Genomic DNA, 18,218 nt, shown 5'->3' with positions numbered 1-18,218 from the left:
TTCCCGAAACATGGACTGTTATCACATTTATCCACAGTCTGCCACTATAAAGGAGTGACAAGCTGCGCCAAAGTAACTTGTGTTATTGTAATTGGTGTTGTAAGTAGTATGTATACTGTGTATTTGTATGTATGTCAGTATGTGTACAGTACTGTGTAGGTACTTAGTTCATACTTTTGTGGTGTTCACTGTTCGTACCAATTTATCGATTAATGTTTTTACTTTTTCAGTATTTGAAACGCACTAACGCAGTACCTACTACTTCTTTTGATGTCTTTCTTGGTCTTTTACGAATCGTTGTAATGTCTACGAAAAGCTTTTGATAAGCAATTACGAGTGAGCATTCTTACATACTGCACCTGAAACACGCGAAAAACTCTAATGTACAGAAATTGAATATGTATATCTTTTGTTTTATTAGTGGAAAACCAGTCAATTGACAAACCGGCTATTGTGAGTCCACCGAGACAAGTTCTTCCTGGTTATGTGGCACAACAGCCTCCACCACACAACAACCAAATACACTTGCAGACGGATTTCACGTCTCCACCACCAACACATCCCCATGGGTTCTGGCCACAACAAGCTTTTCCCAATTCATGGCAAGTACAATTCCGTATACCCAGTCCTGCGCCACAGCCCAAAGCTACCGTCACAAACACTACAACATGCAATAACAATGCTCCTACGTTCAGTGCATCTAGTAACAGTACTATAAGATCACCCTTGCCTCGTTGGAGGTCGTTCAACAATAGTGCACGTCAACGAACACCTTATCAGTATGGGAATACTCCAAGAAATAATTATCCAAGACAGTTCTCTCAAAGTGCTGTATGTTAATGGGAATTTTATTATAATATATATATATATTAAATTTTATTATACCTACTGTTCTCTACTTATTATCTTTTACAGAATGGGAATTTCTTTGCTAATTCTCCACAAAACCCACAAACACCATCATCATCGTCGACACAAAACTGGCCTCAATTTAGTCAAAGACCTCGATTCATACCAAGACAACATATGCGTATGAACAGACCTCGTAGTTCTGTTCAAAATCAATCAAATGGAACTAATCAGGTTTGAGCTTAGAATTTATATACTTAAAATTGTGTTTTATATAGCTTTTATTTTAAATTATTTTGTCTAGAGGTTCAAAAAATTATTTTATAGAATATTTATATTTTTTTTATTAAGTTATTACTAATTCATTTTTAATTTTAGGAAACGAATGCTGTGACTGAATGTAAAACACGGAAGCGCAAATTAAAATCACAACAATCTGGAGAACCACAGCGTGCTCAAAAACCATGGAATCGTGAAGATGCTGTAAAAGCAATTGCTGCTGAAATGGAACTTCGAACACCTAAAAACAACCAACAAATTATGATCAGATTTCCAGATCATGAAATTACGCGGCAAATTGTTCAGAACTTTCATACTGACATAAAATCTGTACATTTCCATACGCCATGTAACCCGAGGTAAGTAACTCGAACAGCAATTTTCAATTAAATTAAATTTTTGTACTTTGATTTAAAAATAAAAGATTAATTTGGTAAAAACTTAAAAGAGAAACTTTTTTATATTTGTTTAGATATTGTTATGTGCAAGTACAACCAAGTGCAAATATCGAAAATGTTGCAAATGCACTTAATGAAACTTTTTTCCAACATGAAAAATTAAGAGTAGAAATTAAAGAGAGTCAGTTTGAAGAAAAAGCTTTTCCAGAGTGCATTGATCCATATACGTAAGTACCTTTGGTTATTAAAAACTAAAATTTGATATTATTTGGAAATTTCTTTGGTTTAAATAAAATACAGATTTGTTTAATAGAGATCATTAATATTGCTAAAATGCCTTTGTAAAATTATCATGTTTTTATACTTAAACAAATTCTTTAGAAAATGTTTGTTATATGTATATGTATACCTGTTGATTTATGTATATATACTTAAATAGTTCTTTTTATACAATTTCTACAAGTTGTGTATAAAAATTAATATTGATATGAAATATTGTTATTATAATTTGGATCATAAAATTATCTTTTATTTCAGATTATATCTTGGAAATTTGCCAACAAATATCACATCTAATGCTGTTAAAGATGAATTTCCAAAAGCCACTCGAGTTGACATTGGATTTGCTAAAAAAATGAAGTATACAAGGTAATTTCTAAACCCTTATTATACTACCAAAATCAAATATATTTTGTGTATAAACTAGTGGCAGATTTACTTTTTTCTTTTTATATTTCATAAGCCTCTATCAAATGTTAAAAAAAAAATAATATGTTTCTTAACCAAAAGCATTGAAATAATTTCAAAAATAACAAATTCTGATTTTTTTTTTGTATGTTACAAATTTAAATTTTCATGAAATACTTAATCTACATTTTAATACTAAATATTCTTCTAAATAAAATTTACCATTAGTATTTTAATTATAATTTTGTTCATGTTAGGTTCAAGAAATAGATTAAATTTTATAATGTGAAGAGGTAACACCCTCATACCCTTGCTTATGCCATATTTATGTTACTAGTATAAGTAATAAATTATTTAAAACTTCAATTTCTATTAGATATGCATTTATTAAATTTTCCAATGCGGAAGATGCAATACAAGCGTATAAAGAAAAATATAATTTGGTTATTGATAGCCGATCAGTGGTGTTAAGATTCAGACGTGGCAAAGGAAATGTAAATCCACCTGGACAGGTTGATAAATTAGTAAGTTTTTATTTTTTGATTAATAAATTTCTAATATTAAAATTGCATCATTTTATTTTTTAGCCAAATGAGATGAATGAATTTGATATACAAAGTTTGCGGAAAAAAATCAAAAGAGAGCCTATTGAAGTAAATATTATTTTATATCATAAATGTTAGGTTAGTTATTATTACATTTTTACAATAATTTATATTATTTTTTAGGAAAATATTGATGAATATGATCCTCCTCCAATTAATGTATCAAGAGTAGTTAAGCCTGAAATGATGGAAGAGGACGAATATGAACATGATTCTGTATATGAATCTCATGTACCTTATGGAAATGATATTAGCATAAAATCCGAGTGTCCAGATTATGATGATGAATATGATGAACAATATTATGAAGAGGAAGATACATCAAATGTCTCTTATACTTTCCGAAGAAATGAAACTGTCAGTATGGATGTAGTGCTTGCTGATAACAACAGTGTCCAGTGCATTCAAACCGATCACAATGACGATATCACAATACCTACTGTAATTATAATTTATTCACATTAATAAAGTTTTCAATAACTATATCTTACAAAGCAAAATATAAATATTTCTATTTACTTATAACATTTTTTACACAATCAAAATATCAACATTTTATTTAGTTCTTATTACTGCTTTTTAGGGAGTTGAGGATGAAGATAGACGATGGAATGAAAAACCTGAAGACGAAGATGAGTTTGATGTGCCATATTCATTTGTATCAAAAAAACAAGTTTTATCTGAAAATAACAAAGACATAACTTTGCCTACAACTGTGAGTTTATTAAAAATAAATTTGACTGCATAATTTATTTAATTTAAGATAAAAAAATTTAAAAACAAATTATCTTATCATGGTAGATTCAATTTTTATAGTTATGCCATTTATTAAATATTAATACTAAGCAATGGGTGTATAATTAAAAAGCAGATATAGGTGAAATTTGTTTTAATTATTAGATATATAAATGCAAAATGTATTAACAATAGATAATTAATCTAATAGATTAGAAACTTTTATTTTTTAAACTATAATTTATTTATTGAAAATAAATTTGAAAGTTGTGATAATCATCTAATTTTATAAGTGATCTTAAATTTACCTAATTTGTTGTAATAGTACTCTGCCTTGAAAGTTGAAGAATAAAAGTCCAGTAAAAAATCCAATATTTAATTTTGTAAATTATTACGTATAAAGGTATGTCAGTACTATTTTTTTTTTAAACTTAATACCTTAGAATTAATGTGAGATTTATTAGTTTAAGATGAATAAAATATTAACTCTTATAATATGCTGACTGCCTAAAATTTTAGCATTTTCCTAATATTAAGCCCCTCTTTAACATTTAATTCAGAGAGTTAAACTAGTTTACATAATGTTTGAGGACTGATGTTTTGATTTTTATCAATTTATTATTTATTGTTTGGCTCGTATTACCCAATTTTACCTATTCACTCAACTCTCCCCAATGCCTATTGGTGATTGCGATTAATTGGAATATACAATTTTGCGATCCATATTGATACAAAACATTTACAGTTAAATTTTTAATACGGATACACTTACCTATATATATATATATGTAGGTGCCTACTTAATGAAATCATCTATAAACAGTAATTTTACAAAAGTATTAAATTTATGTATTCGTGGACTTTTTATGCCAATCTTTATTCCTTATTGAAGATTTGTGGTATACATAAATACCTATATATAATATATATATATTTATGTGTATAATAGGGACTGGTCAAGTCGATTCATCCAATTAATTATCCTTACTCAACTTCAATGTCTCCTCATTGTAATCATTCTAATGTTCATTTCCTTGTCCCTTTATGTTCAAGCAATTTTATATAAATTGAGCCTATTCAGCGTTTAATGTTAATGGCCAATGAGAATCGGCTATTGATTTTTAACTTTTTTCAATTGTTAATTTTTTTTTTTAATATTAATTAACTTTAATGTTTTAACTTCACTTTTTTTTATCATAATTGTTATATTTACTTAATTTTCCGTTATATATTATGTTATTGTAATTATCATAATTACATAAATTGTAAAAATTTCCTAAAGGATCTCTAACCAGCTATTTACTATCATAAATAAATAAATATCTCTAGGAAAAATAGTTTGATAATTATATCAGACTCTAAATTAAGTTATAATTATACTATATTTACTATTAAATAATAAATCATGTATTCATATACTAGAGGTCAAATGAATAAATCGTAGACCAATCATGAGCCATTATATTATGTTTAAAAGACCATTAGCTCAGTATTGATTCATTAAATGTATAGTGATTATTTATGCAACCCAGCAATAGCATTTTATTATATATAATTTATTTATTCAAGGATGAAATCCATGATGGTGGAAGCGACAGGGAGGACCAAAGATGGAACAATTCATCAGATGATGATAATGATGATGACGGTGGTGCTGAATACAATTGGGAAGGATTAAATGAGCAAAAAAAATCTGAGAAACAAAGTAAAGGTACGTTTTAAAAGAACATTAAGTTAGTATTAATTTACTAGTGTAATAAAAAGTTGATTAATAAGTAAAATCACAATTAGATTATGAAAAACGAGAATATAACTTTAAAAATTCAGATGACATTAGAGCCGTTAAATGATTCAAATTCAAACTTGAAATACACACGAGGTATGTTTTAATAATTTTAGTACACGCAGCCACATTTTTATGTGTATATTTAAGAACCTATTGTACTGGAAAAGTGAAACATTAGTAATATACGAATAGAACTCATGAATAAGATAAGTTTAGCCGATGAGTCATTCGTGATAATATTTAGAGTGTTTAGAAGGTATATTAGTTGCGAACTACTCATAAATATAATAAGTATACAAAATGCAAATGCCAAATACAACCAAAATATTTATTATCATCAGGTTTGGGTTATTTGGCATTTTATTCAAATTTATTTAAACGGCACCTCGTTATTATTGGCCGAGATTTCTTTTCTATTTTATTTTTGTTTTGTTTTATTAAAATTGATTTTGAATTCCATCTATGAAATCCCCGTGGTTGTTTTTTTTTAATTTACAGTCTTGTTCACTCAATGTGGCCAAAAGGGTATTTAGGTTTGTATCGGCCCGGTATTGGGGCATGTCAAGACGCAAAACTGATGCACGTGTACTGAAGCGACAGAAGGTGAGATCAAATAAAAAAAAAAAAATGGAATGCACTAGAAAATTTAAATGAAAACCTAACAATTCTAAGTAAAAATGTTAGTGTCATATTAGTTTAACACAGTAAAAATCATTTTACTATTTAGGTTTATGAAATAAAATTTTAAAAACTTTCAAATGGTCAATAAACTAGTAGTTTGTTATTTTTAGTGCTATAAGATTAATTTTTTATGATAATTCCTCAATAAATACGTAATTATCTAAAAAGTTATGTGAATATAGTGAATTATAAGAGATCAAAAAACTTTAGTATAGTACACACCTTAGCGCAAACAAATATAAAAATCAAAAATTTTTTTAAATACTGATTAGGATGTATGCCTTCTTAAGTATTCTAGTAAATTTGATTGAATATTTTTTAATAATAGGTTACATGTTAATTTTGTTAGATTAAATAATTTATAGATGACAAAAAACTGTAAAATTTAATTTATTTCAAATTATTAATTTAAGTATCTGTAAAAAATGAATACATTATCAAAAATAACTAGTTAAAACTTCCAAAACACGCTATGAATTAAAATTATTCAATAAACCGTTATTTTATGAAAAACTTTATCTACACATTCTTATTCTTGTTATTCATATCTTATTAATCAAATTAGGATGTTGTCTTAAAATATAATATGAGTGAATTTGTCAGTTTTTACACGCTATTGAGGATTGTGTTATGGTTTTATTAATTAAATACATTTTTAAATCTAAAAGAGGTATTTAATATTTAAATTCAAAACAGGATTATAGAAAATCAATATGTACTTCTTACTATTAAATATATAGTAAATATTGAATTTAAAATGCATTAATCAGATATAAATTTCATGGTACTATTTAGTTTTAATTTAATTATGTAAACATATTTTAACAAGTAGTACATTTTATGATTAATGTATTACTATGTAAAAAATAATATTAGAAATATAAATTAAAAATAAAAAATTTAACAAAGAATCTCATATGCCTAGTATATTTTTTTATGATAAATTTGAGTTACAAAGAAAAGATAGGAAGAAACAAAATATAGAATACAAATACTGTTATATATAATTACTTAATTGCAATTTAAGTTCCTATATTTGTTAATTTTGTCATAATTCTTTTATTTTACCTGGAACTATGTTAATCCTACTTAGTATTTACTTTTTAGATGGTTGAGAAAAGTTCAAAATTGAATGTTGATCTTAATGCCATAAAAAATAACACATAATGTATTAAAACTTTTATTTTTTAACACAACACTATAATATAATATATTATATAACTGTTATGAAATAAAAATTATTATCTTTATGGAATTGATTGATGATATGAGTCTGAAATTGTTATTTGGCTTTATAATATTGTGATAAAAATTTTATCCTTTCTTTTACCTACTTATTTTAGTAATTTTGTGTCGTGTACACATACATCGGCATTCCCTAAAAGTATTAAACTTCTAAAGAATATTTAAAAGTACAATCTGGAGTGTGCGATATAAATATTTTATTGTCCCCAGAATGTGTGTAATAGACATAATATAGAAAACCAAAATATTGATGTAGTATCTTCTTAAGGCCTAAATCATATGTAAAATAATGTAAGTATATGATTTTAATTTTAAAATTTATTTTTTCATCTAAGGTCAGTAATTAAAGCAAAAATCACAATAAGAATAAAACTTAAGTAATTCATTTAATAATTTCTCTATTCTTATCTATACCATTGTAAATGTATACTTTTGTAACACCCCACTGTCATTGTATCTATATCATGTACTTATATAATTGTCGAGCTATAATAGTTTTTACTGGAAGCTAATAAAAAAAAAAAAAAAATTTAATATAAAACTGAATCCATTTTTAATTTGCTTGAACAACTTAAATTATACTACAACGTATACTTTACCTAGGTACATTTATTTTTTTTGGGAACAAATTTACTATACTCCTCGGTACATTTTAATTATAACAAACATTTTAAAGATATATATTTCAACCATAATTTTGAAACTGTTTAAATTTTTTTGTCGAAACCATTATTAAAAAATTTGAAAACTGAGTCTAAAATAAATTATATTTTCCAAAAAACAATAAATTAATTATTTGGTACTTGCTTGCTCGGCAAAAAGATTCTCTTTTAGTTTTTAGTCATAGGGTATCAACCTAACATATTATATTTAAATACATTAAGTATAATTGCTATATGTATTTAAAAATTGTATTATCATCGCTTTTAATATAATCAGAACAAGTATTCTGATATATTAATCTCGGTAGGTTTAAAAACAATATAAATAATATTATTTTATCTTCCTTATTTTTATAATTATATTATATTTAATTATTAAATAACAGCAATTTATATTTTTGGTTATATAATCAAACAAAATAATTAGTAAAGTGTGATTAACATTGTATTATTTGCAGCATAATATGTGATATAATTCCATAAGGGCTATTTATTTGGTATATTAAAAATAATCAATATTTTTGAAAAAGAATAGATTAATTGATTTATGTAAGATCTTATTATAATATAAATAGTATACATAATTTTATCATAGTTATCTATGATTTAATATCATAAAATGTACGTTTCAGATTAATTATATTACATAATATGTAATCGAAAAATTAATTTTGTGTACTATTACTCCCTACACCACCACAAGCTAAGCCTAATGGTGTAGGTAATTTTCATTATTTTATTTAATACTTTGTAATTATTTCTGTTAATCAAATAATGAAAAAATCTTTCAACAAAACATTATAGGGATAGTTGAACATTAATTTTTTATATGGGTTAAAATTTATATTTTTAAATAGCACTTAAGTTTAACAACTATTTTATGATATATTACCAACAAATCACAGCGGTTAATATGTCCAAAATTTTATTTATTGATTTGAATTCTTTGTGTTTTCTAATTAGACAATTTAACTGTATACATGGTGGTGCCAATATTTAACAATTTGATACCACCGCTATACTGTACATTTTTAACTATAAATATACTTAAACCTTAAATCTAAATTTATAACATTATAACCTTTTGTGAGAAAGGGCATTGGAAAAAAATTAAAAATTAAAATTTTTAGTAAAATATATTATATAGAAGCATCATAATATCAATACTTGCTTACCTCAAGAAGAATTTTATCAATGACTTTGATAGCTTAATTGTTCAAGTTTCATTTAAAGAAACACATCTATGAGGTGTTGGTCATTTGAATTGCCTTCTAAACACGGCTATTATTTTTTGTTTTACTTGATTTAATATGTTTTTATATTGTTGCATATTATTTATGTTTAAATATTTAGTACTAAAAATATTATTTATTTACTTGTTATCCTAGTGGTTCTGTAACTTGTCTCTGTATGGTAAATGTGTGTAATACTGTAATCATAATATATTACATATTTATTTTATAGTCATTATATGAATGTATAATATAAACTATTAAAATTGAAGTAAAATATTTCTGTACCTATACATAAATGGCATTGTTCTTGCTGATTAGTTCTTTGGAATTTTAATCAGAAATTTATCAATATACAATTCCAATGCCCTCGAGTTATGCTCGTAAACCTAATTACTTAAATATAAACAATACTCACCTGAGTGGCCGAGTTACTGTTTACTTACAGTAATATAACAGACGTACCATAAGTATGTAATTGTTGTTTTTTTTTGTAGGAACGTGAATCATAAGCTGCAAACAGACCTCACATGAATTGAACTCAACAATACTCCATCTATTCTATTTTTCAAACTGTACTATTGAAAATCGATCTACATTGGATCCCTTCAGACATTCCTCTTCATAGCGTATGTTTTAATTCTAAATATTATCGTAGTTATTCAATATTAATACTCGTTAAAGCTATGTACATGAATTGGTTATCATAGTGTTAGTAGCATACTGTCTTTTTGTACAAGGTGTTCCTCTAAATAAGTATCATCAGACTCTTTTGATTGGCCACTCGTTTGGAATCTTTGAGATAATATGAGTGAAATATCTTTATTCCAGCTCTTGTCTCCTGGCCAATCAAGAAAAATTCTTAAAATCATTGAGGTACTCCGTTTAAACTATTTATGTATAAGTCTAGAATAGTTAGATTTCCTCTTATAATGTTAGGATAGTATATTGTGTTTAGTACTTAATGTTGTACAATTATACTTATATAGTCAATATTATATAATTACACACATCACATATTATAAAATAATATAAATTATGCATTGTCTAATATGCGTACATAATACGCAATTATATTTAATGTTATAATAATATTATACCATAAACTAGTTCCTCTATATCTAGTGTTACATACACATTTACATTTTAACATATATTATACATATATATATATATATATATATATATCGTCATATTTTTTTTCTCCTCATAGTGATGTACTCCCTACATAATTTAATTTATAAGTTATGTAATTAGAAAAAAGAATATATTCGTTTGTTGGATATACATAATTAATGTCTGTTAATTTTCTATAATGTGTTGTGAAGTTGATGTTTTTTTAATATAATATAAGTGTATGGTAAACATAAACAGAACTCTCAGTGTTATAAAATTGAATGGAAGTCTTCAAAATTGAAGGTTTTGATTAATCTTAAACGTGTGTATTGACTGTGACAGCATGATATTGTACAAAATTTTGGCTGAAATATATATATTTTTTTTTCTAGTGTACCAATAAGTCAGTGCTCATTTTTGTCGTATTATATTTACTCTAATTTTTTTAAATCTATATTTAGGTGTTTAAATAGATATAAGCATAAAGTTGTTTTGGCTCTGCATAATTGAAAAAACGTATAAATTATTATGCATCATGCTATCAAACATATCGGGTAATTTATGTGTATAGCTTGCTTTAGAATTAAGATTTATATTATATAGAATATTAAAATAAACTACAAACTTTTTGGAGTTTGTAGGTTATATGAATAAGACTTTTTAGATAAAACTCATATTATTATTGCTAAAACATATTAAATTTATGTTCATGTAACATCATTACACAATGTCTGACGATTTAATGGATTATTTTTCTGCTATTTTATCTTATCAGGAATTGTGAATTAGAGTAACTAATATTAATCGAATTAGAGTAACTAATATTGTATGTTTTGGTATTAATCAAACTTACATTTTGAGGGAATACATCGTTTCTAATTCTAGGAAATAAATGTTGCACAAAACTTTATGTTGTATTGATGTAAATGTCTACATTTTATAATTTTTATTGCAACCTACTATTATTTTGACCATTTATATGTTATTGTAATCTAAAATATTTCTAAATGTATGTCTTTAATTATATTATTATTATTATTACTATTTTATAAGTATAAATATATACAAGATGTTAATTTTTAAGTATTTTTGCCCTCTTTAAATGCTTTTAAATGCTTCAAATTCTGATATTTTTAATTATCAAATAGAGACCATAATTTCAAATGCTTACATTGTTGTTTATCATTTAGGGACTGTTTTGTGTTGTATTGATTGAGAATAGCAGTTATCAAATTATTTAACTTTATATGCTAATTTGGTTTGTTTATATGAATATTTTATTATTAATATGTATAACTTTACTACTTAAAACCTGATGGTTATACATTCGACAGCATTTGAAAACAAATTCAGAATTTGAATAAATTTATAGTTAAAGCATTAAAATTGGACAAGCATGCAAAAAAAATCACTTTATATATTATTATGTAACAAATTATTGTTTTCTTAAGTAAGTCTTGTCTTTTGTGTTTCTTTTATGATGCTCTGATGTAATGCATTTATTTTTATTTTTATTATTTTTTATCTATTTCGATGGGACATAATTTATACCTTTTTTAAAATCATTATTGCTATACTTATAGCCCCATATTAAGGAGACATTTAAATCTGTTTCCAATATTTAGTACTGACGAATTTGTACTTTGTTCGATAATAATTTATGTTAATAACTAAGTTTTCATAAGAATAAACTATATTTGTAGATTAGTGTGTAAGATTTTTTTTTTCAATATATACCTACATTTGAATTGATTATAATTTGTTGTGTACAAATATTGTGTTACATTCTTTATACTCCTTTAACTTATTCATGTGTGCATTTTACAAGGCCATTTGTTTACCTATATTCTTCCAAATATTATACATCTTCTGGTATGTATTAAAAATGATTCAAATTAAAAACAATATTTGTGTGCTAAATAAAAATGTTAATAAACAATTTATTAAATAATGTTTAAATTATTTAATGATATATAAATATATAATAATTAACACTTGCTATCACAAACAGCTACATTTCACCAAACAAATCTAAGAAAACTCATCAGTAGACCATGATGGAATAATTACTTGTTAATTAAATAATAATAACGAAGGCTGGGACATTGTTGCACTTTTGGTGTTCTGATCTGTTCAAATTTACATTTGTTGATACTGTTCAGTATGTATTCTATTGTTGTTTTAAATGTTTAAATCTATTTTATATTACTTAAGTCAATAGCCCTTAATAACTTGATATAATTAAAAAAGCCATATGTTAATTTTTTGAGCTTGGATCATAATAATTTTTTTCCCAAAGTAATAAAGTCCAAAATGATTAAAACATTTTTCTATTTACCAAACCAATTATCGGTGGCCTGTTTCAAGAAATCTATGTAATTTAACTATTTAACACATAGTAGTGATCGTTATTTATCCATTATATAATATACAGTATACAGACATATGTCAACCATACATAGAGTATTATTCTGACTTATCCACTTGTTGGTGACCTGGTCATATTCATAGATACTGTAGTCAAGCTCAACTAATGTATGCCTATATTATAATGTAATTAAAAAGTGTGTGTATATGTATATTACATACAACATCTAACGAATTAAGCATCCATTCAACATTATTAAGATTAAGAGGATGTCAGTATAATATTTTTTTTGTTTCTTAGAATCATGCGCAACATAGATAAAACGCTTTCACCTAAGATCGTTTTTTTTTTTTTAATAACCTTTAAGTAAAATCACATATTATAAAAACCATAAAAAATAATACATTTGAGGATATGACATCGATTCTACATAAATGTGTTTGGTCTATGTTGCACGTGTGCTAAAGAAAGAAACAAATAATGAGCAGACATTCTCCTTAGGTATGAATATTTAGACAAAAGAACAAATTATAAGAATAATTTACATATTATAATTAAATTATTCACATTAAAAACAAAATGTATATATTACAATTTTTATGATTACATATATTTAACTCATATGCACCTTGATCTTTTACGTTTTTAATTTCGAGTAATATTTAAAACATTTATACAGTAATTTCTGGTTATCTGTGAGGTTAAGGTTCCAGCAAGGTTGTGCGAATAATGAGAATTTAATACTGAACCAGTTTGAATAGTGGCGTTAAAAAAGATGAATTATCAAACAAATTTCTGCCTCAACTGCAGATAATCAAAACGATGGTTAAAAAATGAATTGATAACCAGGCATTGCAGTATATTTTTATTTTTTACACAATAATTTATTATAACATTTTTAAAAGTAGGTATTCAACAGTATTTCACAATTTATACAAGAATAACATTTTTTTTTTATTAGAATAAGCCTCGCAGCGAAGGCCACTGGCTGACATTTGACAATTAACAATTATAGTATAAGATTAGTTATTACAATGATTACAAGAATAAAATATTTTTTTATAAAATAGCTTATTATTCCAAATGATATAATTTAAGACCCATAGTAATACAATATTATCATTTATACAATTTTATAGGTTCTCATAATTAAAGTCTATTTTTTTATTTTCATTATTCCTTTTGTCCTAAGGTATCGTACAATGAAAGGTACAGATATAAGCGTTATTGAAATGCGTACAGGAGCAAAAGATTTATGAATGGCATACGCAATGATAAACTGACTCGCTCCAGCTACGATTTTAGTGTTTTCGTTTGCGTTTGAGAAACCCATCCAACTAATCCATTGTTGGACGTCAACACCATTGGAAATGAAAAAATACACAGAACCCAAAGATATCAATGAGATTCCAACATGGAACACAATTAACACAGAACCGTATTCTTTAGCAGCAATTTTCAGTTTTTCACGTGGAGTCAACTCTGACGGTTTTGCATGACAAAAACGATTAAAGGAAAACCATGGTGGATGTTGTACTGATGGCTTAGTCCAGCGGTTCAACTGTCGCGTTTGACCATGTTGTGGAATCGATACAAATCTGGTAGAGTAAGAACTACAACGAAAACCTCTAATGGCGGGACCGCTTATTTTCGGAAACGATATCAAAGCTTTCAACATAATTTAACCGTGACACTAGAATATAACATTTAACTTGAAAGGATAACTGAAAATGAAATGGTTTGAAATATTACGAACAACTGAGTAACTTCCAACGTCGTGTCAGTTCACTCAGTTCTGATTTATTTGTCATAAACTCATTACACTCAGAACTTCAAAATCGCAGCTGATAACAGTGATAATAACTTATCAGTATAGACTTTTTTTTTTATACTATACCGCGGAAACTAAGGCCATTGGGAAGGGGGTAGTACTGTATGTTTTATAGAATGGTAGGTTGGTTACACGTGGGTGAGAGTTTTGACAGAATTTCTATCGGGGCACCTGTAGGTTTCTGCCATGCCCCGGGGTGGGGGATGGCGTCACTTGTTCTCCGGACACCGTGACTTGCCGGGAGAAAAATGTCGCCCGATGGTCGAGGATCGAACCCGGTCCGGCTGAGCCACAGCCGACGCGTTAGACCGTTCGGCCACCTCGTCCCCAGTTGTAAACTTGTTGTAGCGTAGAATGAGACCTTAGACCAGGGGTCGGGAACTTTTTCGAAGGAAAGAGCCATTTTTCGAAAAAATACAAAAACTATGATATCCAGGGTCCAGGGAGCCGCACTGCAGGTTTGAACAAATTTTTTTTAGTAGCCAGTAGGCAATAAAAACATTATATAATAAGTCTTAAATTTAGAAAATATAGAAAAACTTTTTTCATTAATTCATTATTATTTATACTTATATTTATATATGTTTATATTATTATTATTATTATTGTTTATACAAATTTAATCAGCGCCGGATAGACAAGGTATCGGCCCACCGAGTTTTAGTTTTTTAACCGGCCCTAAAAGGGGCCTTTTTCAAATAAAAATGTATAAATTGATCTAGATTTGACGTAGCGCACAGAGTTAAATAAATGTATTCAAATTTGTGTTATGAAATAATTGCCCAAACACTTACGATCGACATTTTTTTTGAGCGGCCCACCGAGATTTTCTCGGGAGCTCGCCTAACCAATCCGGCCCTGAATTTAATATTTTTTGGTATAATAATAATATAATTTATATATTTTACGGATATCGATATATTAATAACTATCCATAGAGCCGCGGGAACCTGCCTAAGACCTATAAAATCTTTAATAACTTTATGAATGAGACGTATTCTGTGAGTGCTCAGTGCTCCGGAGCCATATTAATGAAAATTACATATTAATATAACCTATGTTTATGAAGTGCATGACAGAAATATTCACTATTCAGTGGCGCTGAACTCATATTGTTTTCGCCGATGCCGATCCTACGACTACGGCGGTTATCGGCAACGACTCGCGTTTTGTATATTGTGGACGGGAGCGGGAGGGGTTACCCACACAAGTGCAGAAAATAAAAGCTTTGCGTAGAAAAATATTACGGCCGGCGACCGTGCGGTATATTATAATTTATAATATAATATAAATTATTAAAAGATAATAGTATTAAGCATAGGAAATTTAATTATTATAATATGCATTATGCGGGCGCCCATGACAATAACATAAATGAATATAATATAATATTGAGTACAACGACCTAAAATGTCGTAATGTATAAAAAAAATATATAATAATAATAAAGTTGAATAATTTGACACTAAGGTCGCAATAACAAATAATAATACTATTGGCAGTAGGCCACTGACCACGAGTGGACAAAATATAATAATATATTACGTATACCTAATATTATGAACTGACCGCAAGAGCAATAATGGACACGTTGACGTCTGATGATCCCACGATGTAGAGCGACGATAATCTTATAGAAAAAAAAACTTGACTCAACCCGATCACACGTTGACGACAATCACACCTCGTGTTCACACGAGGTTTTTGCAACACGCAAAGATGGTGAACGATCACGACGTAATGCTCAGTTCGACTGTTGGAAAAAGACAAGACTCAAGAATACAAGCGGACGCCGCGCTGGCTATCGGCAGACGGATTGTCACCTGGCAGTGGAGGGGGGAGCTTTGCCGGACACTTTATCTCCTTGATCTTATCTCCATCACACCTGTGTTATCCCGAGCAATCGAGCAAACATAAATAGGTGGCCAAAAAAACCGTTTCGCGATCGAACACATATATTATGTGAAGCTATCATCGCTTCATTTCTTAAATGTGTGGGTGGGTGAGTGTAGGTCAGTGGCGCACACTGCAGGATTCAAGGGTAGCAGCTGCTACATCTGATTTTTTTGTTAGGTGGGTGGGTACCGTGGGTGGATGTCTCCAAGTCCCAAAAATATCTACAAAGTAACAATTCTACAATGTAAAAAAAAAAATTAAAAATAAACTATTAAAATATACTATAGGCAATAGGCTATAGCTTTTAGACTAACAACAAAGTGATTAATGTATGTTGATATTGCAAAGGTAAATTTTTTGTTTGTTTATTGTGTGAGTACACGATAATAAGATATAATTCTTTGATTTTTAAAATTTTAACTAATTATTTTTTTTTTTTTCTTGGGGGGGGGGGGCTGAATCAAGTTGGCGCAATCGGGAGGAGATAAAAATTCAAAATTCCTAGCAACTTTCAAAAGCGACTTAAAAAACAAACAAAATATTTAGGAAAAATCGAAAAATCGAACGTACATTCACAATCGTTTTTATGATTGTCTGAAGTAAAAAAAACGAAATTCTTATTAGAATCACAAAAATATACAAATTATTTTGAGTTAGAAATTTATAAAAAAAAAAACGGAAAAGTGGATGTCGCTCTGCTGTACAGTAGGTTATAAGTGGGTTACTGTAATGGATGGAATTAAATTTGAATCCAATTATAGTAGGTACCTATATCATTGTATAATTTATATACGAAAAACGATTCTGAGCGGAGATGGTTTATCTGTCTATAGGTCATAGCCCATAGGATATATATTATAGATTATTATTAGATACTTATTAAAATATTTGACTTTCCGGTGGACATTTTTGTTTTTTGATAAAGGTACTAGGTAGACAAACTTATAAGGAATCTCGAATAAGCTTATATTAATGAAAATAAGTTAAGTTAAAAATTAAATTTTAAAAAGTTTAGTTAAAAAGTTAAAATTAACATAGCTTTTTAACTCGTTTATGCGCCCAGGCTTGAATAGTAGAAAAATGTTTTATGTACTACCTACAAGAATAATATTGATTAATTTTCATTCAGGCATGCAGAAAAACTAAAAATCGAACACTTGAAATTTATGTACTTATATTACATAGCCTACACGCCGTGTTACATTTAATGGGTAATATCGAGTGTGTCATGATTACTCAGGTTCTATTATAAGTACAGTAAGTAGTAAGTCATTTTTATGTATCTGCAAACGCAAACAGTTAATTTGTAAGTTAATAAGCCGGTTTCACTTATTCACAATTATATGTATTCAGCTTTCAGTATTTCGGCTGATCGGTCGGATCACAATAATTTTTGAGTTGACTAAAACAATGATTTCACAGTTTATTTAGATGTATATGTTTAGTAAATATACATCGAAAGAAATTCCAAATCAATTAACACTTCGTAAAGGCTATGTAAATGACATTTATGAAGACACTATGGAAAATTAGAAATTTTTTATCAGCTAAAATAATCTGGTTTCAATTTTTTTAGAGCATATTTATTGATTTTTAGGTACACAAAGTGCGTGCATATTTTTAGATTTCTAAGTACCTAGAAATCCTCAGCCCAGAAATCTTGTTTAACAAATTACGACAAGCCGCACATAATAATATTAGGTGGGTAATATATTTAGGTATATATCATAGAAATCGGTCCTCTTAAAACACATGCTTATTACATATAGTCTTGTATGTTCTCTTTTTCGTATAGCACCAGTGTCAACTGTCACTAAACTCATTGAATATCGATGTAAGTATGTAATT

At 27.5% G+C, this 18,218-nt stretch overlaps 2 protein-coding genes across 6 annotated transcripts; one reads left to right on the top strand and one right to left on the bottom strand.

Moving 5' to 3' along the window:
* Window positions 1–73: 73 nt before the first annotated feature.
* Window positions 74–12,226, top strand: Pof (RNA binding domain-containing protein painting of fourth). Of its 5 annotated transcripts, none has more exons than XR_016190293.1 (15): window positions 74–155; window positions 231–336; window positions 422–831; window positions 916–1,083; window positions 1,228–1,487; window positions 1,601–1,753; window positions 2,064–2,174; window positions 2,590–2,737; window positions 2,801–2,866; window positions 2,942–3,259; window positions 3,402–3,533; window positions 5,123–5,264; window positions 5,345–5,432; window positions 5,838–5,942; window positions 9,657–12,226. XR_016190293.1 is itself a non-coding variant. In XM_089219696.1 (13 exons), coding segments are annotated over exons 1-12 (1,968 nt in total). In that variant the 5' UTR covers window positions 135–335; the 3' UTR covers window positions 5,404–5,432; window positions 9,657–12,226. The 5 variants fall into 5 exon arrangements, 2 of the variants coding, with proteins under 2 accessions (XP_089075822.1, XP_089075823.1); XR_016190294.1 differs by having other exon boundaries at window positions 141–159; XR_016190292.1 differs by having other exon boundaries at window positions 135–336.
* A 1,255-nt stretch (window positions 12,227–13,481) lies between these two features.
* Window positions 13,482–14,495, bottom strand: LOC107173882 (mitochondrial inner membrane scaffold 2-like). Its single transcript, XM_015524609.2, has one exon. It carries the CDS (start codon window positions 14,319–14,321, stop codon window positions 13,800–13,802), a length of 522 nt encoding a protein of 173 aa, XP_015380095.2. The 5' UTR covers window positions 14,322–14,495; the 3' UTR covers window positions 13,482–13,799.
* Window positions 14,496–18,218: the final 3,723 nt, after the last annotated feature.

Source organism: Diuraphis noxia, unplaced genomic scaffold, assembly GCF_037042655.1.
Source record: "Diuraphis noxia isolate RWA-SAM2 unplaced genomic scaffold, SU_Dnox_SAM2 contig0002, whole genome shotgun sequence".
Classification (NCBI taxonomy): Eukaryota; Metazoa; Arthropoda; class Insecta; order Hemiptera; family Aphididae; genus Diuraphis; species Diuraphis noxia.
The sequence above is the reverse complement of the archived record's forward strand: the minus strand, read 5'-3'. Positions and strand labels throughout refer to the sequence as shown.